The sequence below is a fragment of the Zootoca vivipara genome, chromosome 12, assembly GCF_963506605.1.
Source record: "Zootoca vivipara chromosome 12, rZooViv1.1, whole genome shotgun sequence".
Taxonomy (NCBI): Eukaryota; Metazoa; Chordata; class Lepidosauria; order Squamata; family Lacertidae; genus Zootoca; species Zootoca vivipara.
Window position 1 is genome coordinate 14,867,862 of NC_083287.1, and position 25,565 is coordinate 14,893,426.

The 25,565-nt window shown below is 43.7% G+C and overlaps 2 protein-coding genes across 4 annotated transcripts in view; one reads left to right on the plus strand and one right to left on the minus strand.

Annotated features, from left to right (window-relative positions):
- Positions 1-19,441, plus strand: CMTM6 (CKLF like MARVEL transmembrane domain containing 6). Of its 2 annotated transcripts, XM_035129558.2 has the most exons (4): positions 33-424; positions 11,015-11,191; positions 13,102-13,200; positions 15,332-19,441. In XM_035129558.2, exons 1-4 carry the CDS (start codon positions 290-292, stop codon positions 15,473-15,475), a joined length of 555 nt encoding a protein of 184 aa, XP_034985449.1. In that variant the 5' UTR covers positions 33-289; the 3' UTR covers positions 15,476-19,441. The 2 variants fall into 2 exon arrangements, with proteins under 2 accessions (XP_034985450.1, XP_034985449.1); XM_035129559.2 differs by lacking the exon at positions 13,102-13,200 and having other exon boundaries at positions 1-424.
- The window catches only part of CMTM7 (CKLF like MARVEL transmembrane domain containing 7), a 16,392-nt gene continuing 9,835 nt past the window's right edge, over positions 19,009-25,565 (minus strand). Inside the window, exons 5-6 of one of the 2 annotated variants that reach the window (XR_009558372.1) lie at positions 24,340-24,406; positions 19,009-23,716 (exon numbers count right to left, since the gene is read on the minus strand). Coding sequence is in view for 1 of the 2 variants with exons in the window: in XM_035130044.2 (XP_034985935.2) it covers positions 24,393-24,406 (14 nt within the window). In the remaining variant the exon portion in view is untranslated. Of the gene's footprint in view, positions 24,407-25,565 lie in introns of both variants that reach the window. The other variant, XM_035130044.2, reaches the window with a different exon arrangement.

Genomic DNA, 25,565 nt, shown 5'->3' on the forward strand with positions numbered 1-25,565 from the left:
GGAGCCTGCTCTCCAATGCTTCTGGGCAATAAATGAACAAGGTGAAACGGCGTGAGGTGAATTTGGCCGCCGGGTCTGAGGCAAAAGCCCCATTTCTCCTGACAGGAGACTGATTCACCTCTTTCCGCGGGAGGAGAGAGGAAAAAAGGCGGGGAAATTTCGACGGCCCTCCTCCTCCTTCCTCGAGGGTTTGGCGCCCGGCCCTCTCTGGGGACAACTCCTCCTGAAGCTGAAGTGGAGGCCGCCTTTCCCTTTCGTTTTCCTCGCAGGGCCTACTCCCTTCGCGGCCATGGAGAACGGGGCGCCGGTCTACGCCGACACCACCGTCCCCGCCGAGCAGCCGCCGGGGAAGGGCCCCCGCTGCACTGGCTGCACCGCCGACAACTTGGGAGCGAGGCGGCTGGCGCTGAAGGCCTCGCAGCTGGTGAGTCGGCGTGAGGGAGGGCGGGATGGCGGCCCTCCTCCTCCTCATACCTTTCCCCTCAGCCAGGGCTTCTTTCCCGCCTAGCCGACACACACACAGAGCACTGGGGAAAGGGAGGGAGCCAAGCACGGCCAGGCCCACAGCAGCCTCCCTACGGGGCTTCGGGACTACGGTACTAGCCGGCCTCTCGGCCCGCCTCCCAAGCTCGGATCTTGTGGCAGAGCCGAGAGGAGAGTCCGCCCGGCCTCATGGCGGCGCTGCAGCAGCAGCAGGTGCCGCTTTCTTCGCCTCGGACGAGGAAGGGAGAGCGGCCCTGGCGCTTGGCGTCCTCCGAGCTCCGCCCTTGGCTCGCTCACTGCCGGAGTTTTAGGGTTATGGGGCGTGCTTGGAAAAGGGGGACCCGCAAACGCTCAGGCCATTGTTTCTCAGCGTTGGGGCGCCGGCTGTCGTTGGACTACAACTCCCATCTTCCATGGCCGCTGGGCCTGCTAGCTAGGGATGATGGAAGTTGTAGTGCAACAAGAAGTGTTTTTTCAAATGGGGGGGTGGTCTTCTGCCGTTGTTGGACTACAACTCCCATCATCCCTGGCCGCTGGGCCTGCTAGCTAGGGATGATGGGAGTTGTAGTGCAACAAGAAGGGTTTTTCAAATGAGGGGGGGGTCTTCTGCCGTTGTTGGACTACAACTCCCATCATCCCTGGCCGCTGGGCCTGCTAGCTAGGGATGATGGGAGTTGTAGTGCAACAAGAAGGGTTTTTCAAATGAGGGGGGGGTCTTCTGCCGTTGTTGGACTACAACTCCCATCATCCCTGGCCGCTGGACCAACTAGCTAGGGATGATGAGAGTTGTAGTGCAACAAGAAGGGTTTTTCAAATGGGGGTGTCTTCTGCCATTGTTGGACTACAACTCCCATCATCCCTGACCGCTGGGCGCTAGCTAGGGATGATGAGAGTTGTAGTCCAACAACAAGTTTGCCTGGTGTTTCTCAAACTGGGGGGGGGTCTCCCACCATCATTGGACTACATCTCTCATCATCTCGGGCTGCTGGACCTGCTACTAGCTAGGGATGATTGGAATTGTAGTCCAACAACATCCAGGTTTGAGAAACACTGGGCAAAGTCTCCTATTGGGGCTGGGGGCAGGATGCATGGGCACAGCCTGGATTTGTGTTAGGGGGAGCAGAACGGAGCTATCTGTGATGCGATTGGTCAGTTAGTTAAGTATTTTTATTTACTGATTTGGGGAGGGGCAGTTGCCCCCTGGTTATGCCGGGGGGGGGGAGTGTGGCACCTTTCATACAAACACACATCTATAGGGTCATAGAATAGTAGTGTTGGTAGGGACCCCAAGGGCCATCTCACCCAACCTCCTTCAATGCAGGAATCTTGCCCAACGTGGGGCTTGAACTCACATCTCTTAGGTTAAGAGTCTCATGCTCTACCAACTTCAGCAGCAGTAGAATCACAGAGTCATAGAATTGTAGGGTTGGAAGGAACCCTGAAGATTATCTAGTCCAATCGCCTGCAATGCAGGAATATGCAGCTGTTCCATACAGGAATCAAACCTGCAACCTTGGCTTTATCAGCACTATGGTCTAACCAACTGAACTAGCCTGGGCACCTGTCATATAGGGTTCCAGTGTACGTGTGTTGTTGATTTGATACTGAGGGAAACATGGCTGTACGAGCAGAAGTTAAATTTGTCACCTAAACACAGGTGGCTTAATTTGGGGCTTCTTAAGAGCAGAAGAAACTGCCTTGGGCCCATTGCTCTGGCTTGGTATGTCTCTCATTGTTCTTTACTAATTGGTAGTGGCTCTGAAGGGATTCAGAAGTGTTTTGTCTAGCCCCACTTGGAAATACCAGGGATTGAACCAGGGTCGGCTCTAGGTAGAGCCCCGGTGGCGCAGTGTGCCAGGGGGCTGGTAGGTGGGGCGCTGCGCAGCAAAGCCGCGCGGAAACCATGCTGCGCCTTGCGAGGGGGGGGGGCGCCAGAGCAATTTCTGCCCCTCAGCGCCAGGGCGCCCCGACCTGCTCGAGACTGCCCTGGATTGAACCTGGGGTCTTTCTGCGCGCAAAGCAGGTCTTCTAACATAGAGATACAGCATGTTCTTTCCTCACCAGAAGCCCTTAGTCCCCCCTCATGTTCCTTGGTGTGCAAATGTGAATATCTATAACACAGTTTAAAATGTGTGGGAACTGAGGCTTATATCCTTCTAGACAGATGGATTCAAAATTGCATTTTGACTTAACTTCCCTTTGTTTGCACTGCATTTGTGATTGAATGCACGTACAGTAGAATCACAGCAACACACACACACACACCCAAATATGGGAGTATTATGTCCAATGTGTGTGTGTGTGTTGTTTCTAGAAATAGCTTACATATAAAAAAACCAATACTATTACAGAGCACTACTCTAATTGGCTAACCAGAGGTAGGTCCCACTGAGCTGAATTGGACATACTCTTACAGAAGCTTATGTGGGGTTGCAGCCTTGCAGAGGAATTGTAACCCCCATATATGGTGGCTGGAGAGGTTAGGATATGGTGCCTGTCCGTTTCCCCCTGCCCTGGCCGAGCTGACCTCAATAATAAATGACTTACCATAATAAATGACTTACTTATACTGGGTGAGAGGAAGTTAAACCAGTGGAAGTTATGTTGTGTGTAGAGAGCAATAAGGTGTGTGTCAGGAGCCAGGGAATTGGCATATTGTGGGCAGGGAGAGGGATAAGCAAAGTTCCGCTGCATCCTATCCCATTTCATTTACTGGTCCTCCACACAGAGCTCAGGAATGCAGGTATTCGCCCCAAAGGATTCAGTGGAAAGGCAGGAAATAAAGGTTTACACTGCCCCCTCTTCAATGAATACACCCTCACCAGAAGCAGTTAGGCTGCAGCTTAATTTACACAGGAGATACGGGGGGCAAAGCACCCCCCTGACATATTTGGCTGCTTAGGATTGCTTGTGCCATCCCTAGCTGAATCTCAAGAGAGTGGTATGCCGTTCAAAGCACAGCATGGAAAGCTGGGAGATTTTTACAGCCCTCCCCACTAGCATGCATTTTCCCACCTGAAATGTCTGGTAGACATGTAGCATGGTCTGTATGAAAGCCACAATGGAATTTTTTTTTTGTTCCCGCAGTAGTGCTTGACTTCTTAATTGCTACTCTTCCTATGTGCAGCATAGCCTTGTGGCATAGCCTTGAAGGCTCATTTATGATGGCATAAGCTTTTGTGGACTAGAGTGAGTCCATCCACTTCATCAGTTGCAGGAACAGTTTTCATCAGATGGCAAGTTTAACACACACATATACAGCCATGCCTTGGTTCTTGAACAGAATGCGTTTCGGGAGTGTTTGGATTCTGAAAATCGTTTGAAAAGCGGAACACTCACTTCCTGTTTTCGATCATTCGGGAGCCGAAATGTATGAGTTCTGGGGCGTTCGACAACCAAGATACATTGTCTGTCTGTACCCAAAGCCATGTTGGTGCATATTATATATGCACACAAGCATGTCTAATGCACCTGCTAGTTGCCTCTTGCATCTAATGAAGTCCTCTCTATTCCACAGACTTTTATGCTATAATGAATCCATTAGCCTTTAAATTGCCACAAATCTCTACATTGTTTTCATGGCTACTGACTAATATGGCTACACCCTTTGGAAGTTGCTACTTAGTACAGTTTTAAGTTGATGTTTCTTTTCAAGGCAGCACTTCTGATACAAGCAAAACAGTTTTCCTCATCACTTGATACACTTTTTGTCACAGGGGAAATGCATTCTGCTTCAACTCCAGGCCAGCACAGTAATTTCTACTGTATACTGTACAGTATTTTACATAGATATAGCTCAGTCAGTAGAGCATGAGACTATTAATCACTGGGTCGTGGCTTCGAGCCCCATGTTGGGCAAAAGATTACTGCATTTCAGGACGTTGAACTAGATGACCCTTGAAATCTAGAATAAGAATAAGAATCTATTATTTATACCCCGCCCACCTGGCTGGGTTTTCCCCAGCCACTCTGGGCGGCTTCCAACACAATATTAAAATACAATAGTCCGTCAGACATTAAAAGCTTCCCTAAACAGGGCTGCCTTCAGATGTCTTCTAAAAGTCTGGTACCGGTAGTTGTTTTTCTCTTTGACATCTGGTGGGAGGGTATTCCACAGGGCGGGTGCCACTACCGAGAAGGCCCTCTGCCTGGTTCCCTGTAACTTGGCTTCTCACAGCAAGGGAACCACCAGAAGGTTCTAAGATTCTACAAATTTAAAACATTTTGATATCAGCCTTAATTGAACCACTGCAATCTACAGCAGACCACCTAGATACTACACAACCCAATTATTAACATAGCCTGCAAATACCTGGGTGAACAGAAGGGTCTTTGGCAATCATCAAAAGCATATCAAAATGCTTTTCTTTTAGAGGGGAGGTGATCCAACAGGCTGGGTGCACCAAATTGGAACAGCTCCTCCCCAGGGTTTTCAATACAAATGCCAGCAGACTGAGACACAACCAAGAGGGCCTCATGCAGAGATCTTAGCATATTTGTGTGAAATGTCTTCTGCATTCATCTTTAAATATTTAATGAAAACTTTTTAATGCCACCATCAATTAAGGAAATAATAATAATTCTGTAATACCTGTAGCTGGTAATCTGCAACAATAGTTTTATGTGGTTTTTATTGTATATATAATTGTTGTAAACTGCTCTAATATTCTCCCCACCCCGAAATTGTGATATGTTAAGTATGTTTTGTAAATCAATAAGGACAGGTCTACTATATAGGAGAAGCGTTCCTTTCAAATATCCAGCTCCCAAATTGTTTACAGCTTTAAACAAAAGAACCTCATACTTTGGCTTGGTAATAAATTGGCAGCTGGTGCAGTTCTTTCAGAAGTGATAATGCATGCTTGCATTAAGATTGCCCTCCTCATCCACTGCGTTTTGCAGTTCCTGCTGCTTCCAAACCTACTTTTAAGGGCAGCCCCACACAGGGTATGTTACAGTAATCTAGTCTTCATAGAATTCTAGTGTTGGAAGGGAAAATGAGGGTAATCTGGTCCAGCCCCGTGCAATGCAGGATTAAGAGACGCATGCTCTACTGACTGAACAATCCCAACTGGTAACCAGTGCTTAGGCCACTGTTGCCAGGTTATCCTACCAGCTGAAGCTGATAGAAGACACTTTTAGTCACCATGGCCACTTGAGCCTCCAGTCACAGTGATAGATCTAGAACAGGCATAGGCAAACTCTGGCCCTCCATATATTTGGGACTACAATGCCCATCATCCCTAGCTAACAGGACCAATGGTCAGGGATGATGGGAATTGTAGTCCCAATATCTGGAGGGCCGGAGTTTGCCTGTGCCTGATCTAGAAGCTGGTTCAGTAAGATACCAGGGTCAATGGTATCAAAAGCCCCTGGAAGATAAAGAAGTGTTGCACTCCCCTCCCCACCAGCCACCTTCTAATAAGGGTAATCTGGCAGGTCAACCAAGACTGACCCAGTTCTGAAACCAGGCTAGATTAGAAGGCTTCCATAAGTGAATATCGGAAATAATAGGAAGGCTATTACTCTACCACATGAGTATGTTCCTGTGCAGCAAGACCCCACCCTCGAGATCATAGCTGGGAGGGTAGGGATTGGATATCATCTGGGAAGTTCGCAGTTGTTGTGAAGCACTAGGCTACACAGTGCGGTACAAATGACAGTGTATCCAGCTCTGGGGATTTCAGATGTGTCTCAAAGGACACTTCTTTTAAGCTTCAAAACAACAAGCTCCCATGCACCCCAAAGCCAGGCAAATCAAAAGGCAAATCCAACCCCACATATTCCAGGAATATTCCTCCAAGTGACTTGTTCCCCAGGCCAGACGTGTCTCCTGAGTTTGTAGCTCTCAAGTGATAAGTGGGCTTGTTTGACACAATAGTAGAGTTTTTGGTTGAGTCCTGGTTGCTTTTGTGATGAAGAAGCTAGTTGTTTTACCTGTGTGAAGCAACTTAATACCATATGTTAACATTTCAGGAGCTCTGAAGAAAGTTATGACCCTAAATATATTAACATAAACCCTTTTATGTACAGGGAAAATGCAGCCCATCCTTGTCCCCCAGTGTAGAAATATGCTAAGTGCCTGACCTACTTGCCTCCTAAAAATGTGGTTCTTGTGCCTAAAAGTTTGAACTGCTTCTTCAGCTCTGTGCAGCGTTCATAACTTGAATTTGGTTTGTTGGCTTCTGAACAGTTTGTTGGTGGTGACTCTTTGCTGTCCTGTTTTGTCCACCAGCAATTGTTTGTAGATAAATAGCGTTGGCATGTGGTTCATTTTGCAATGTGGTTATTAGGCAATTTAAGAGACCAGTTCATTCTAGTGTTTTCTAACTAATCAGCTTACACAATGCACCTCTTTTCTCCCACCCCACACCTCTGCTTCCTGGTCTTGCTTAGTGCATTTGCCAACACATTGTCGTGGTGTTTCTGCATGTCCCTCTTTTTGTGGCTTAAATTTTAAATAAACTTGCATGGTCTCAATATAGCTGCCTTTCTGAGGAAATTGGTAGATGGAGGTCATTTCCCAAGTGTGAGAACAAGGTAAATAAATGAAAGCCAACAGCCCACTTTGAAAGGGGAAACCCATCTGTCAGATTTTGTGTTTTTTTAAAAATCACATTTGAGAGAATGGAATGTTTCCCATTACAGTAAGATACCAGAATCAAAATGACTTAACAAACCAATAATCCTGCAATACTGTGGTGGTTTCAGATTTAAACTTTGTGTTCACTTTGATTTTTTTTTATTTAGTGCTAGAAGGAAAGCAAGCCACAGTCATTTAATGCAAAGTATTTGCTACCTTTAGACACAGACTGTAAGGAAAAGTCTTCTTTGTTTTTCATGACATATACACTGTACAGGGTACGTCCCTTTAAAACTTACAGCCTCTCTGGTCACCCTTACTTCCAAGCAACCAAACAACATAACTCCTCCCATGAGTGCACAATGCTCTGAGCAGACCATACTCCATCTAGCAGTAATAGAGCAAGCAATAAAAAATAAATAAACAAGCACCTAACCAGCCTAATCTCCTGGCTCCTAAAGGTGTTAAGAACACCTTCCTAACTAGCAGCAACTCAGCCAATTAGTTGCACTGGGCAGTTTGTCACTCAAGGCCTCCTCGGTGCAAACTTCCTTAGTATGGAATATTGTCCCCAGATTTATTTGTCCCTACAGGATGCTGCATCAAGGTTTTTAAGCAGAGGTTGGATGGTTGTCCACCATAGATGCTTTAGCTGAGATTCCTGCATTGCAGGGGGGCTGGACAAGATGGGGTCCTTTCCAACTCTACGATTCTGTGATTCTATGTTGTCTCGACATTGAGTGACACTACCTGTCAACAGGACTGTCTTCCAACAATCTTTGGTTGTTTATGACTTCTTGGGTTTTTGCTTTGCTTTTGCAAGCATAAATTGTGTTCTAGATTGCAAGATTGAATAATACCAGGGAAGAAAAGCCATTGACACTGTACAGTGGGACCTCGACTTACGAATTTTTAAATGCAGTTTCCTCGACTTACGAATTTTTCTGTTTCCAATGCATTCCTATGGGAAACTCAACTTACGAAGTTTTCAACCTACGAGTGTGCATTCGGAACGGATTAAATTCGTAAGTCGAGGTCCCGCTGCATATGGTGTAATCACTTCTTATCTGGTGGTATGAAAGTGTTCTTGGTTTTGCACACGGTATCACTAACCATGGTACCGTACCTGTAAATGCATTTCCGTAACCAATACTGTTTGCATACCACCAGGAAATAAATTTACTGCACCGTACACATGGTGTATGATGATGTGTGACCGTATCAGTGTTTCCTAGCAGGAATTAGTAGGTATTGTACTTCTCACTAGCCCTTCCTTCCAAAGCCAAAACTTGACTACAGAGAACTGTACATCAAGCATGGGCTTGGCATACTGGAGAGGAATATAGGAAGCTGTGCCATATGAGGTCAAGCCACTGGTCTGTCTAGCATCATATTATTCACATGGACTGGCAACAGCTCACCAGGGTATGGCCAGCATCTCTCCCAGCCCTACATACCAGGGATTGAAGCTCTGACCTTTTGCATTTCAAGCTTGTACTTTACAACCGAGCCCTGACTCTTTGTGAGGCAGTGCTCAGCTGGTAGGTGGATAATATACATGACAGCTGAGTTTTTAGCTGGAAGAGCCTAGTAGGGAGCACCTGTGCTTTTCACAAGCTTAATTGAGCTTACAGTTGGCAGGTAGTTTTGGCAGCCTCCAAGTATACTGCTGGATGGAGGATCTGTATTGATGCATACTCAGACAGCTCTGATAACTTGTCAAGAGTTGGAACCAATAAAATTGGTCGTGTGCATGAGGCTTCTTCATCAGTTCCATTTCTATCTACATGGACAAAGGTGTAATAATTATGTCACTGCTGCTGCTAATTTTAAGCCACATTTATGAGCAAGGAATTGGAAGCTTGCATTCTAGGAAGAACAGTTGAGAGCAATCATCCATGTGCATTGATTTCTTGAGAATATCTGCTGTTGCTTCAGTCATAGCATCACTAATCAGGGCTGGGAAAATTTCAGTCCTATGCTTTAGTATCTTACTTTGATACTATAAGCTTGATGCTTAGTAGTAATTGGATATTTATGCCCTCTTCTGTGCCATTGAAATACGTGTCTAGTAGAAAGAATTGATCCATTCTAGAATTTAACCAGATTCCAGATTACTTTGCACATTTATTGTGCAAGGCCAATTGACGTTATTTCTATGTAGGCTTGGATTTAATCACCTACAGCAGTGGTTCCCAACAGGTGGTCCGTGGACCCCCAGGGGTCCGCGAGCTATGCCAGAGGGGTCTGCAAGATGCTATTAGAATAAAAAATATATTAAATATATTTCGTATGATAACAGATTTTTTGTTTTGGCCGCTTCCTGCATGAGCAGAGTCTAGCGCAAAACTAGAATTATATAGAGGCAGTAGTTCTGCTGTATGCCGTTAGGTGGCGCTTTACAAACACTACTGTTTTGCAAAGAGGCAGTGCACGCATTCTACTAACACTCACCTCCCCAAGATGCTTTGCGCGTGTCGGCTTCATTTGTGCGCTACTGCGCAGGTACCCTGTCTTCTCCATTCCCCTCCCTCCTCCCTGGCGCGCGCTGCCTCTTTGCAAAACAGTAGTGTTTGTAAACAAAGCGTTGTTTTTCGCGGAAGCTACAGTTCGCGTAGTTAAAAATGGACCGTTGGTTAAAAAGTGGTTCGTTAAAACGACAAAGGCCTACAGATGAAGAGGAAGATAATGCATTTGATGTTCAAGCAAGTAAGTCAGTGACTCTCGAACCGATATTGTCGGCGTCCCTTGAACCTAAATTGTCGGCGTCCCTTGAACCTAACCCTTCCAAGATCAGTGTTAAGCTTACTGGAAAAAATAGATTAGGAATTAGGAATTAGATTTAGGATTAGGAATTAATGGGGGTCCTTGTCACAATAGCGGCTCGATGAGGGGTCCTCAAGAAAAATTTGTTGGGAACCCCTGACCTACAGTAAGTCTGTTTTGAGGCAGAGCTGTTGGACAATTTATACCTGCTTCTTTTTGTTGTTGTGCAGCAGTGATTGCTAGCACAGAGGGCAAAAACTGAAAGTAAAACAAAGCAGGAGTCATATTGTCCCCTGTTCCCTCGGCAATCGAGAGAGGAAGGCAAGAGGCAGTCAGGAAATGGGCTGCAGTGAGATAGACAATAAGTGGAAGAATTCATATGTAGCTGACTTCTGGAAATGATGAGAATCTGGAGCAGTGTGGCAGTACCCAAATGTTCTTGGAAAGTCACGTGAACGTCATTTTGCTTTGTTTTCAGATAAAGCAAGGAATCTTAGAAACTCTCCTGTGACTTATAAATATTGTCAAAATAGTATTCAGACCAAGAATTGCCTGCAGTGGAGCTTCTTATTCCCAAGAACATGCATTGCAAAACTGGCCGGCAGTCGCATGCCATCATATTTAGTTTTCTGCACCTTTGAGGTACTTTGCAGTTTGCCTCTACAGTTGCCGGGGAAATGGACGGCTTAATGCAGGGGTCAGCAACCTTTTTCAGCCATGGGCTGGTCCACCATCTCTCAGACCATGTGGTGGGCCGGACTATATTTTGAAAATAATAATAAATGAATGAATTCCTATGCCCCACAAATAACCCAGAGATGCATTTTAAATAAAAGGACACATTCTACTCATGTAAAAACACGCTGATTCCCAGACCGTCCGCAGGCCGGATCTGGCCCCCGGGCCTTAGGTTGCCTACCCCTGGTTTAATGCAAACTTGTAGCATGTGTGGCTCAAATGTCTCTGGTTCAGCTAAAGTCCTGTGAAATGGGAACTTTTAAAGAACATTTCTCACAAGGTTGCAGGAGATAAGATTGTAAAGCATTCTATATCTTAAAAGTGCTTTCATAAACATAGTGTTTGAGTCGTGGTAACACCATGCAATCTGCTAAGTGTCCTCCTGCTGAAGGGATGTTCTAACAGCCTGTGGTTTTTCTTCTTCTTCTTCTCCTCCTCCAACAGGCCCTGTCCTTCCTAGCCTTCTTGTGTGAAGAAATCGTGCAACATTGCAGCAGTTGCGGTGGCCTTTACTTCTTTGAATTTGTCAGCTGCAGTGCCTTCCTCTTGAACATCCCGATCCTGGTTACATATTGCACTTCTTTGTACGAGAGGACAGGGAAGGAGAAAGTAGCAACTGTGGTAAAGGGAGCTGCTTTTTATATTTCTTATGAATATCATAATTTTTAATAGCCATAGGCATGCTCAGGATTAGTCAACATGGCCTTGTTTCAGCGCTTGGAGGAGCCTGGAAAAGTTGCAGTTAGGAGAGTCCAAACTTGTATTGGCAACTTAAACATGTCATGCTAATTTGCTGAGAATGTCAGCTGGTGGGCAGGGCATAGACCCTGTCCGACAAGGAACAGTGATGGCAGCTTATGTTTACAGGGTCTATTGCCACCACCCCAGGCGGTTGCCTGTGGAACAATGACGCCGCTAGGACGACTAGGCGAGATGTGTAAAGGTAAAGGATCCCTGGCAGTTAAGTCCAGTTGCGGACGACTCTGGGGTTGTGGCGCTCATCTCACTTTACTGGCCGAGGGAGCCAACATTTGTCCGCAGACAGTTTTTCTGGTTCATGTGACCAGCATGACTAAGCCGCATCTGGCAAAACCAGAGCAGCACACGGAAACGCTGTTTACCTTCCCACCGGGGCGGTACCTATTTATCTACTAGCACTTTGACATTCTTTCGAACTGCTAGGTGGGCAGGAGCTGGGACCGAGCAACGGGAGCTCACCCCGTCGTGGGGATTTGAACCGCTGACCTTTCGAATGGCAAGCCCTAGGCTCAGTGGTTTAGACTGCAGTGCCACCCGTGTCCCAGGCAAGATGTGTAGCAGTGCCTATATTAAGGGTGGGGATCCTTTTTCAACTCAAGGACCGCTTCGCTTTCTGGGTTAATCTTCCAGGAGCTACAAGTTAGCTGATGGCATGGCTAGAGGGAAATGTGGGTGGAGCAATAGATAGATGTGGCCTTTGCACAGTAGGCAACATTCCAGGGACTTCTGACGTACACATCACCACCCTTCATTCATTCAGGCAAGCAAGCAAGCAAGAAGCATTATCGTTACAGTTCAAAGACACATTCCAACCAGGCAAAAGCCCCGAAGGCAGGCAGGAAAACTAGAGAGGATGGGGAATATGGTCTGGAAAGTAGGCATTTCATTTCGCAACCCGTACCTAAGGTTCTCCAGTCTCTGCTTTACAAAGCCAAGCATGTGTCATGTTCCTGTGTTTGCATGGGTTTACAAAAGCCCTTTTTTATCTCCAGAGGTTACCAGTTAAGATGCATTTAAAGCATCTTGGTATGCTTTACTACCATGCATCACTAGTACAGTATATTCCTGCATATAAGACTACTTTTTAACCCAGGAAAATCTTCTCAAAAGTCGGGGGTCGTCTTATACACTGGGTCGTATCTCTTATATGTCGAGTATATCCCAAACTCTATATTTTAACTGGAAAAGTTGGGAGTCGTCTTATACACCCAGTCGTCTTATACGCCGGAATATACGGGTACACATTTTTCACATCCAAGCTTCCTTTTGACATTTTCCTAATGAATACCACCAGCACTGAAGTTTTTGCTTTCCAATTTTCTCCACTTGCTTTTGGTGTCTATATTTACCTTTGCAGTTGGTGGAAGAGATTCTGTTGAGCATTTACAGTTAAAATATTTGGAGGGCAAGAGGGGCTTTACTTTGAAAGCAAGCATGGCGAACTGATCACAGTGGCATACCTTGAGGAGGGTGAATGCAGTTTCAAATTCCACTCAGCCACAAATGTACTGAGTTGCCAAGAGTAAGTCATTAGCTCCCGACTTCACTTTCCATCTGTAAAATGGGAGTATTAGTGATCTCCCTTGGCAGGTTTATTTGAGGGACAACAAGGTAAAAGTTGAGGCATTCTGGGCATCAAAAGTGCAGTAGTACTAGATTATAGAAATATTTATATGCATAATTTTTATTGTGTGCTAGGAATGAGGAGCAAAATAAACAAAGAACAAATTATTGTTCTGAAGCTACCTTTCACTTTCCCCCCCCTTTTGTAGGATTTCTTGATTGTTTCAATAGTGGCAGTCTTTTTCCTACTAGCTTCAATTGTGTTTGCTGCAACCAACGATAAAACACCCCCCGAAAGTGCTGCTATTGTAAGTACATGGCCCTTTTCTCCTCATTATTTGTGTTTGATATCTCATGGGTGGGATCAGTTTTGCATTTCCAGGCCTTCCCTTCTGCATGTACAGGAAGATGTGGCACAGGTGATGCAAAAAGAACGCAGTAGGATGCTGCTGCCACCTGGGCTGTTAAGACCTAGTGAAAAAGTTGCTGTGGAATAAGAGTCAATTGAAAATTGCTTCATTCCTTGCATGTGGCTTCCCCTCTGCCCAAAGCCTCCAATTATTGGCCCATTTGGGAAGAAAAACTCTTGTGCATCTTGTCCATATGGATAGTCTTGGTGTTACTTTTAAATTTGGTGTTCACTGCATACTTGTCTTTTGATAAAGACCAGTTATTCTTGCTCTCTGCACCCTTTCTTTCTACAGGGGATCTAGTAAGAAAAGAAAAATATCAGTGCCTCAGGTCATTTTATGAGTTATGCTATCCAGGACAATGATTTCTTCAGACATCCTAAAGTCTAGATTGGGGCTTGTTGATGCTAGGGGAAAATTCACCCCACCTTGATTTTGTGTGTGAAAGGAGGAATACCACTGGTTGTTTTGTACAGCCTGCACCACAACATCATGTCGGTTCCCAGTTGTTTTCTTGTGCTAAAATGAGGACCTCTGAGAATGGTTCTTACTATTGCCATGCTGTCCCTTCAGTGCTACTGATGGTTCCCATTTGAACAAAGGTTGTGCTAGTTATAAATTTTCTGCTAGGTCATTCCCTCCTAGTTCCTCTTGCCATTTAAATAAAATGTTTAGCCTTGATGTTCTTATGCACTTTCCTTTTAATGGCTGTTCCCCTTTCTTCTTCTTAATAATTTTCCACAACACACCCATCTGGATGTGTGCCAAACTGCTGCACCACGCTTTTAAATCTAAGCTTGCCCCCAAAGTGCATATCATTATCATAGCCAAGTATTCACGAGAAGATGATAATGCAGACAGTATGCATGGAGCTTTTGACAGGTGCTGCACTGTGAAAAACTAGGAAATAAACCAAATGAAATAATGTGTTGAAGGGAGGTGCACTGGCAGAAGCACAGAATGCACTTGAGGAAATGAATACAAGTGGAAATGCAGCACTGCAGTAGCAAAAAAAACCCGAAACCCCAATACTTTCAGACTAGCTCAACATATGCCAGATGCACTGTGCTGGTGAGTTGGAGGCTGCGATGTTGGTACCCTGCTTTAGGAAGTTAGTGTTTGCATTTGGAAAAGAGCTTCTAAATGGCACGATGTCATTACAGCAGCGTAGAGCCACACACTTTTCTGCAGCTCACACTTCATCAGACGGTGCAACATATGGCTGTGTAGGGATTTGCCAAAGCTGGGGCTGCCACAAAACTCTGACTTTAGTAGGCCTAATAAATTTCATTGAGCTCGGGCAAGCATGTAGTCTCTGAACCTAAGGGGAGAAACCTGTACTGTACTTGGGGCTCACTGTGTGGGAGATTTACCTTCATTGCAGGTGTCTTGCAAAAAAAAAAAATCCCGTTAAAATGTCACCAATCCTTTTATTAGGGATTGGAGATATATGGACTAGCCGGTTTCCTCTTGTTTTGTTCCTGGATGTCTTACCAGGCCTCCTACTCTCATCTCATCTATTAGTTTGCACTGCCTAAGTGCCTATTGACAGTAGTTCCAAACACTTTCGTTTTCCAAAACCCGCAAAGTGCCTTTCAGCATTCATCACCGGCAAATTTTATAGCAGGGATGGGGAAAGGGCTACAGCCTTTTCTGGGCGACGTTTTGGTGGCCCATGTGTCCGTGGTGTGTGGAGCTAGAGCCAAAGTGGGTGGAGCAATGAATGCTTTTATGTTTTGCACAGGGGACTGGTAGAAACTCGCACATCCCTCTCTATCCTTCATCTAGGCAAGCGTTATTAGAATTGAAGGACACAGTCCAGCCAGGCAAAAGCACTTAAGGACGGTGCAAAGGAGGGCCAGGGAGGGGTGTGGCTGAGCAGGGGAAGAGTAATCAGGGCCAGAATCCCACCCCTTTTTTATAGAGACCAACAGGAAAATGTACCTGGAGATAATCAGACTATTCTTGTATACTTTTGAATCTCAGTTGAAGTTATATATATATACTCTTCTCATACTTTGTTTAACAGGTATTTGGCTTTCTTGCAACGATAACGTTTTGTGTGGACGCTGTTCTGATGTATCTGAAGAGACGTAAGGCAGAAGAAGAGAGAAAGACAGAAAACCCAGCCAATACACTGAATCCAACAGAGAATCAGCCACTGAATAACTAGAAAGTCTGAGGTCTAAACCACCCCTTATTGTTATTATCCAATCCCGAGTGAAGCTGAAATGATTCTGCCTTTTAAAGAGTGCCCAGATAGTTAAATTTTGTTTCAGTTTTCAACTCGCTGTCCTAATCCTGCGTCTTTGCACAGTTCCCACACATAAACAGTTCAAGAATTGTGGGCTTCTTTTCCCCACACACACTCCCAATAAGCACTCGATTTTGTGCAATTGCACACTCATTTGTATGTGACTGTACATCACCAGTATGCAAAGGAAACTTGTGATAGGATCGTGAAATAATTGGGTTTTGCTTCTTCCAGAAGAAATTTTTTGACAAGTGAAAAATGGTTCAAGTTCAGAAGAAAATTAGTTTCATAAGGAAAAGGCCCCAATAATGAAGGGAATGGGATGAGCTAATAGCGGAAGAGAAAGGGACAGTGGGAAGTTTCCGCCCAGATTAATTGCAAAAGGGATACATGTCATGATTTTATATGGGGAAAACTAGAAAATGGAGAAATAAAAACAAAGACAGGAAATTAGATATTGTGTGGCCTGTGGAGTATCCTCATGTGAAAATCAGTAGGAAATCGATCAATAGCTCTCTCGCTCTCTCTCACACACAAAAACCAGGATGTGGTCCCAATTCTTTACCTAGGAGATTGTTTCCCCACTTAAATCATGTTCATCTCCCTGCCCATAAACTTGGGATTTTTACTGGCATTTTGAGAATAAGGTTTTTATAATGTAGCCAGGGGCCTGCAACGTAGTCTTGCAGCATAGTGTGTCCTCTATTCAGGATTACAGCTGTTTGATTTGACTCCCACCCCCCAATAGTTAATCAGCATTCTGACCCCATTGGGGAGTGGCATTCTCTACTGAAGGTTTTTCCCCTCTAAATATTTTTTAATACATGTGAAAATCTTGGGATTCCTTCATGTTTGCTGGTGCCCTGGCATGTGTGGGTGGTGTATATGATTTTTCATGATAGTAATAATTGATACTGTCCATATGGTCTTATACCATTTTGTAACATAGCAGTACATACAACTTATTTTATTTCTGTGTGTTTGTGTGTCTTCTAAGTCCAGGTTTAAATTATGTACAATGCAGTATGTAGACACCTGCATTTGCTGTATGTTCAGGACTCTGAAAGAGCTGTTACAATTTTAAGAAGTAGACAAAGGGAAGCACTCAGCCAAGAGGAAACAACTTTAAAACTGTAACAATCTGCCTGAAAGGAGATTGTATTAATATAAAAAGGGCTTGGCTGATGTGTTGAGGAAGTATAAAGAGCAACACTTGTCGCCTCCAATCTTATTCATAAAACATTTAATAGTGCGATGCTTTGGGGCTATTTATTTTGTGTAGTCAATTGCATGTGCAGCTTCTCCTGCTTATGAATGAAATGTTGTAGGCTGTGGAAGACTTTGGGGTGGGGCGGGTGTGCTGTGGGTGACAGGAAGTTAACCTCAGCCTGAAAGCGAGATGAGCGCTGCATCCCATAGTCACATGACAGGACTTAACCGTCCAGGGGTCCTTTACCTTTTTACCAATGAGAAGCCCACAAGCAGGATCTGTGCATAACAGAGCTCCTCTTCTGCTATTTCCAGCAACTGGTATACAGATGCATAATGCTTCTGACAGTGGAGGGAGAACATAACGGTCAGGGTTGGTAGCCATTGATAGCTCTATCCTCCACAATCTCTCATGTGTTAATTGGAATTGTCTTTGAGCAAACAGTTACAGGCAACTGACCTCAAGCTTCATTTGTCAAATATTCCCTTTCCCTTTCCCTTGAGGGGCTGGGATGCAATAATGCAGTTTCCCTTGTATAGTTCCCGGGTGCCCGAAACTATGGGGTTTTTTTTGGGAAGAATTGTGAAAGCTGTTATAGGCTGCTTGTTTCTACTAAGCATATAAAGGGAGGCCAGGGCTGCAATTCTGTACCCAGTTACCTGGGAGTAAACCCTACTGAACGCAGTGGAGCCTGCTTATGAGTAAATTTGCATAGGATTATGCTGTGAATTTCTGTTTGCTATCATGGTAGGTTTCTGCAAAACAGTGAAACATGAGATGCCCTAATTGGCACCACCTCAAGCAAGCCATACTGGTAATCTTTCCACATAGCTGGGCGATGCCAGAAAATGTGACAGCTTAGAGCCTCCTGCTTGTTCAGGCTGAATTTGCATAGAAGAAAAGGTACACAGCAGCGATTGCTTAACAATGTAGGTTTAGAAATACTCACTTGCCTGGTTTTCCATGGAGAGTAATGATCGCCTCAAAGTGATCTGGCAGGAAAGCTCTTGTAGATGGGAAGCTAGTTAGTGTCATCCCCACCCCGCCCCCCAGCTTCAAGTTGTGAGTGTTAGAACTTTAAAATATCTGTGGATAGATGAACTGCTTAAAGAATCCAGATACTATATCAGACTTGCTGAAATCTTGCTCATGTGAAGGGATCCAGTGGGTCTTAATTTCAAGTAAATCTGTTCAAGGTTGCACCGCCAGGCAACTTACTGTGGAGTCTCTGAAAATACACTAGCTTATTTCCAGTGTGTGTAAAGCTGTTTTGGGATTAAATAGGAATTGCCAGGGGTTTTTTATTACTGCACTTTCTGTTTCAAAATCTCATGCAGATTTTGATCGTACGGCCTCCTAAGTTTCCGTCCTTAATGTGCCATGTGCACACAAACACACTCCTTGGTGGCTCAAAGCAATCATACATAACCCCCCCCCCCTCAATTCAATAATCTCATTTTTATACCAATAGTTCAGCGCCATAAGACCAAAGCCTTTGAACATAGGTAGTGAGTAACTTGTTGCATAGATTTCTGTAGGACTAAAGCAGAGGTAGCTAACTCATGGGCTGTTTCCAGCCTCCCAAGCTGTCCTTTGTGATCCCCCAGGATCCACCAAATTAATCCTTTTAAATTAATTATTTAAAAATAATAAATAAAAATTGAATTCTCCTATGGACCCACGTCTATGACGCCATGATGTCAAAAGGTTTTTAAATGGCCTCTAGACCCCTCCAAAACATTTTCATTAAAAAAATTAATCTTGGATCAATGCAGCCACCAGCTCCCCCCAAATGTCAGCTGCCCCTCCCCTAAAGGAAGGCTGACTGTTTGGCTCCAACCCATTGTATTTGCAGTGTCCTACAGTAGAAGGGGCACAGGCTGAGATCCAAACAACTACTTGTGGCACCGCCAAGAGCTTGAGCACACTTGGTGGGATTTTTTTTTTTTACTTTCCCTGTTTCATACAGCAGATCCCCATCATTTCCCCAGGAGATAATGTCAGAAAGCCCCCTCAGTTTCAGAAGTGGTTTCCCACATGCCATGGAGATCCACTCTTTGGATAAGCTTAAAGGTGCCTAGGGCACCCAGAAAGGTGCTGTTCTTTGGATCTCAGCCCCTGTATAATCACATGCATTCCATCCATAATACAGGAAAGGTTTTGAAGAATGGCCCACTGTGAAGATGGGAAGATACTCAGCGGTTTTGAAAAATCATTTATAATGGGTGTGTTTTTTTAAAAAAATGTAGGCTAGGCGCAAACTTTTCTAATAGCATATGCTTCGTGAAAAAGGTTTGGGTGATTTTGAACTGTGAAATATAGCATTGTCTTAACTTTGGAAATGTGTAATGACAAACCACTGTTTGCCTAAACCAGGCATCCCCAAACTTCGGCCCTCCAGATGTTTTGGACTACAATTCCCATCTTCCCCGACCACCGGTCCTGTTAGCTAGGGATCATGGGAATTGTAGGCCAAAACATCTGGAGGGCCGGAGTTTGGGGATGCCTGGCCTAAACTGTTACGTACTGTATAAACTCCTATTGTAAACTGTATGCTATGTCAACTTTTTTACATTCTCTATTGTAGCCTGGCCTTTTTACTACCTATTTTTTATCTTCATTGGAATCACTTGATTACGAAATAATTATGTTTTTATTAAAAGTTGTAGAAAGCATGTTGCTTTGGAGTATTTCTCTTTTCTGCTGTTGGTAACTGGGCAGCAAGAACCCACTTATTCTTGAAGAAACAGTAATGTTCTTTCCCGCCCCGAGGGCTAAATCATTGACCTGTGTTACAAGGGAGCCCTTTGGAGTACCTGCCTTCCTTTTCCGGTGTGTTTTTTCAGGGAAATCTCTCATGAAACCATCCTGAAAATATCCCATGGTGCACTACACTCTTCCTGATGCAACTCTTTCTACAGATCACAACTCAAGACTTGTTTCGCTATATACAGGTGAAACTCGGAAAATTAGAATATCGTCGAAAAGTGCATTTATTTCAGTAATGCAACTTATTATTTTTTATTTTTCTTATAATTTTTACAAATGCTTTCTTTCGGAAATTCCACAGTAATAAAACAAATAGTTACAATAATACAAAAATGCTATTACATTTCATTAATTACATTCCATTTATAATTGATCCGCCTAACGGCAAATAATTACAATTACAACAAATAAAGGCTTGACATATCTTGCTTTGCATGTCATGCATCTATCTCATATATTGGTTTCACCGTTTAAGTTGCCTTACTGAAATAAATGCACTTTTCGATGATATTCTAATTTTCCAAGTTTCACCTGTATTATATTTTTTTCTTTAGGGCCACAAAAAGTGTTATCGAGCAGGACTGGAAGCTTCAAGGTTGTATTTCTGGTGGATCATATCCAAAGAAAAATGTGGGTGATTTCTAAGCGAGCAGAGCAAAAAAGTGTGCTTGACAGAAACAAGTCATTAAAACTTCCAGGCACACATGATGTAATCTGTTTTCTAGGTATGCTCCACCAGCCGTCGTGCAGCCCATATTTTGATGAGATCCCTGCATAGTGCTTCGTACGCTGCTTGTTGTTCTTGCTCTATGGATTTCCCCCCCTTTCAACCAAGCATGTCCCAGATACATTCCTGCTGTTGATACATTTTATTTTTAATGGAAAAAAATTGCTAATTACATTTTGTTTCTCCAAGGCTAATTACATTCTGTTTCTCCAGGGTTCTGCCACCCCTGTCTATCCTCACAACTCCTCTGAGGTAGGTTAGATAGAAGGGTTGGCCCAAGTTCACCTAGTGCGCATCATGGCTGAACTTGGATTTCCACCTGGCTCTTCCTGGTCTTAAGTCAGACATTCTACTACATTGGCTCAATTGATTTTTCTAATGTATTCTGCTGCTGTTTAAAGTGGTTAGACAGTCTTCAGTGTGAATTGTTGTGTTACATTGGTATCTTTGTAAGCCACCTTACTCAGGTAAAACAGGAAAGGTATAAAGTGCCAGTTTAATTTATAACCATTTGTGTTCTTCGTTCAGTATTAATTTGCTTAGGCACTGCACTTTTGTCCATTTCTAAGTTTGATGTAAGGTTTGGAAGCCTGTTGGGATTATTCCATCTTGGAAGCAAGACCACCTGTTCACACTGCTGTGAACCCAATGCCAATTTGGCTCATGATATTTTTGGGATGCTGCACAATTAGATAATTTGGGTGAGGTGTGGGAGCTAGGATTAATCTTGACTTCCCTACTGAACCAGTACTTTAAACTCTGGAATAGTAATCAATTCTTTGGCCATTCCCTAAATATGTCATATGGATTCAGAGCTGCTTTGGCAGCCATACTCAGAAGTCTCATGTTCCCCACCTTAGTAGAGCCCAGAGTTAGCTATATGCTGCGTCTTTGTGCTAAAGCAGGGACGCAATTATTTGCAGGATATTCCCGACACCTTTACTGGAATACAGCAAACGGGCTAGGGGTGGTGAGGTGGGCCCCCGCCAGGGGCGCAGGCATTTGGGGGGGGCGCAAAATCTGCTAAAAAAACAAGTCTATAAATGTAAATATTGATTATTGCCTCATAAGAAATAAGTTTAAATAGAGGGTGAATTGAACTGGGGATGGGGGTGGAGGAGAGGCAAAAAGAACTAATTTGTCCATGGCTAGGGGGCGTAATCTGGATGGTTCTGCCAGGGGCGCAAGATCACCTAGCTATGGGTCTGACTGCAAGGCTCTGACTGCAAGGCTCCCAGAGACTAGTGATTCCACGTATTCTCCAAGTTCAACAGCTGTTGAATTTCCCCTTTACTTTTCTCTGCCTTGTTTTGTTTTTTCTCCATTAACCAGCTTTTTCTTGCCACATCCTATTATCTGGCTTGCATGCTCTGTTTTGCTTAGGCACCTGAGCAACTGCTTCTTTTAAAGTAATTTTTAATTTAAAAGATGGAGATAACGATGATAAGTTTAAACCCTTGCTTTGAGGGGAAACGGGGTTGTTTTTGCTTACAGTTTGTGTAGCCTGAGCCTGCCAAGGGCATAATTACTTTGATGTCATGCATGGTAAACTGCTGTGCATGCAGTATTAATGACGGTTTTCCGTGAGCCTGTAGCACTAATGGCCAGTCTTCTGCACCCTTGCTCTGGCCTCTGATCATGCAAAAGCAAGTCTCCAACAGAAAGCATATCACATGAACCATCTCTGGTTACCTAAGCCTTTTTTGAAAGGCGTACTTCTATTCATGCATTGTCCTTTTTTTTCTCACTAATAGTGCTAGTGTGTTATTGGCAACTTAAAAACATAAATTACTTGACTGATCTTTAATTAAACATTACGGAATCCCCCCACCCACCCTGTTATCCTGAAACAGCAATGAGATATGCTGCCAGGCTGTGAAATGAAAGCACTGGATTAAATGCTTACTTACTTCCAAGTAAGCAGGCATAAGATTTTGCTGCAAGCCCCACTGAGTTATACAGGACTTGCTCTCAGCTAAGCAGTTTTAGATTATCTTGTGGAAAGGTTCCAATCCTTTTGCAGATTTGTTTATTCAAATGTTTCCACTCCGCTGTTTCCTGTAGATTTGCAAAGTGGCTAAAAACATTAAAAGCACAATGAAACAAAATAAAACCACACAATTTCACAAACACACCAGAGACATGCAGAACAGCCTGCAATGATAATGTTAAGACCATCTAGGACTCAAAAGTGCTCTGGAAGTGAATTTTCCTAAATTGGTACCTGAAGGTCATGAAGTTAATCCTCACTGAAGGCGTTCTATTAGCTTGCTGCTACCATAGAAAGAAGACACTGTCCAATGTATTGCAGTCAGACAACGGGAATACAAAACAAACCATCAGCAATAGAATCCCTATAAATCGAAATAGCATATTGAACACTGAAATAATGAAACAAGAAAACTTGCTTCTTCTTTTTTTTACATAGCTGCCGTAAGGAATCCCCATGAACTGCTCATTTGCAACACAAAATAAGATTTGATTGCATTCAACTGGGGCCTTCCAGCTAAAAGAGCTGATCTTCACAGACCAAAGGCTACTGTATTAATAATGCCAAGCAACATACTATCAAAACTGAAAACTTAGGGGAGTTGGTTTTGTCAATGGATATGGAAGTGAGTGATGTTTTTGAGGTATAAAATTTATTTAAAACTATTTTGTCGAGAATAAAAATACTTAAAAAAACAGAAGAAACACTAGGACACAAAGGAAACTCTTTCACTTCTGAAGAAATATTCACAGTAAGCCAGTCAAAACATAAATTATCAAATGCCTTTTCTCACACCGGGAGCCAAGCCAGGAAAGGCAGAGGTAAGCAACAGACTTTGCATGTATAACTTAATATAAAGCAGCTGCTGGTCCATGGTGAAATGTAGCATTTTCAAGCTGCAGAAGAAAGAGAAAACAGTACATTTCCCACCTTCAACCTTTATATGCAGGTCCCAGTTCGGATCACTCAGGTAGCTTGAGTTATATCAACGTGAAGAGAGGGAAGCTCACTCCTACCAAATTGTGGCATAGAATAATCATTTTTACATTTACACCCCACTTTTCCTTCAAGGAGCTCAAAGTGGAATATACGGTTACCCATCACCCTCCCCATTTTATCCTCACAACAATCCTGTGAGGTAGGTTAGGCTGAGGGAAAACATTTGGTCACCTAGTTAACTTCATGGCTAAGTAAGAATTTCAATCCTGGTTTCCCTTTGTTTGCAGAAAGAAAAAACAGATTCCCTAATACTTAAGCAATACAAGAATACTGGTATTAAGACAATGCAGTATAGAGGCTGCTGGTACGTATTAACAATCTGGACAAATGAATACGAGGAGTGTAAGACCAGAGCCCTCTGGTGGTCAGTCAGCTCACTTAGTAAGAGGTTTCAGGAGTCATTACAAAAGCAAGCCCTCAAGAAGATCACCAGAACAAAATTCCATCTTACATACATTTGCTGTCTGTTAGCCCAGTGTTTCTCAACCTTTTTTGGGCCACGGCATACTTGTTCCGTGAAAAAAATCACGAGGCACACCACCATTAAAAAAGTTTTAAAAATTAACTCTGTGCCGCCCTATATTATAATTATGACTGTAAGAAACACTTGCCAAATATTGCTTTCCGGCGGGTCAGCGCTGCCGAGTTCTTAAAAGATCCGGGTTTCTGATCCACCCCACCCGACCCCACCGTCCCGTATCTTACCCTGTGCGTGTTCTCGGACTTGTGAGAGGACGATTTGGTCTTCATGCCTCCGTGAATTAGCAACAAACTACCTTTTGAATGATGGAGATTGAATATTTTAAAAGTAGCTACTTGAGGTCCGCTCGATTTTCCAAAAAAGAGACACACGTGCGGCACTATTAGCTGGGGGCTGCCATCTTGGCTAAAGGATTCTGGGATGATCCTGTCACGTGAGGCATGGGGAAAATGGAAATAATGAAAGCTGATTGGTCTGTGGAAACTAGAAGGGGCGAAGAAATAGGACGCCCAGGGAGGTGGAGTTTGCAGCTGCAAAATCGCCCTTCTCGTCGCCGCACGTCTCGCGGCACACTAGTGTGCCGTGGAACAGCAGTTGAGAAACGCTGTGTTAGCCTATGAGATCCTCAGTTTGGTGGGTGCATCATGAGTGCCAAAAGACTCACACAGCAGCATCTGAAAAAGAAACAAAGAGAATGACTAGAATAAACTTGTCAAGCAAATTACAGACACAATTTATATAACTGCTCCATAACATGAATTTTCTAGGCAAGCTCACAAAACAATTTCATCTGATGAAAGAGGAGAGCTTTGTAAATGTTTGGGACATGAAGATGTAATGGTAGATTTGTCACATACTTAAAAGAGCAAGGGGCGACTTGGAACCACCCAATATCCATTCTGTCTGCATTGATGCCTCTACTGCGAGACCCCATCTCTCAATGTAGATGTGATATCATCCTATATACATAAAAATGTAAGGCTGTCATCACACTGCAGTTTGTGTAATCACTGGAAGGCAACTGCCAAGTCCAGGGTGGCAACAGAAGAGCAGGCAGGCAGATGAGTGCAGAAGCAACACAGGTGGCGAGAGGACCAGTCAAGCTGTTTAAACAGAAGGTGGGAGATGCTTCAGAGAGCAATTGGTCAAACCATACTCTGAAGTGCTTCTCCCCTCCTTTAAAAGAGGGAGGGTGTTTGGGTGACCTACAAGGAAATGGGTATGTTTGGGTGAGCTGTGAGGAAATAGGTGAAGGGGTACATTGATGTGGAAAGGGAGGTGGGGTTGGTCAGGGGTAAACTAAGGAGTTGATGCATAGATGGTATTGGTGGGGGGGGGAAGAGGTTGGCAAAGGGATTTGCAGGTAGACAGGGTTGGTACATGGAGCAAGCAGGTGTAGGAGCTTCTAGTAAATATTTTTAAATGCTGAACTATATACAAACAGTACCAAACCAGAAGATTTTTGTCTTATTTTTTAAAAAATATAGACATGAACAGGAAGAGATTAATACAGAATGAGAATGCAAATGTTCAGGCATGAGTAAAAAATTTTTTTGAATGTAAACAAGTGTGTTCAAATGCTTTTAGCCCTGATAAAGGTCACCAGCTATAGTTAACTGTGAGTATTTGTTTAAAATATTTTATTCCATCTGCTCAAAGCAGCTAATGAGCAGGTACACTTTTTTTAAAATTCACTCCTTTATATAATGAGTCATTTATTGAAGGGATGGCATGAATAAAATCAGAGGTGTCTGCACATGAGATGGAATTTTATAGGTACCAAGCTTATGCTTAGCAGGCCAAGAATATCTTACAATGAAGGGAGCCAATAGA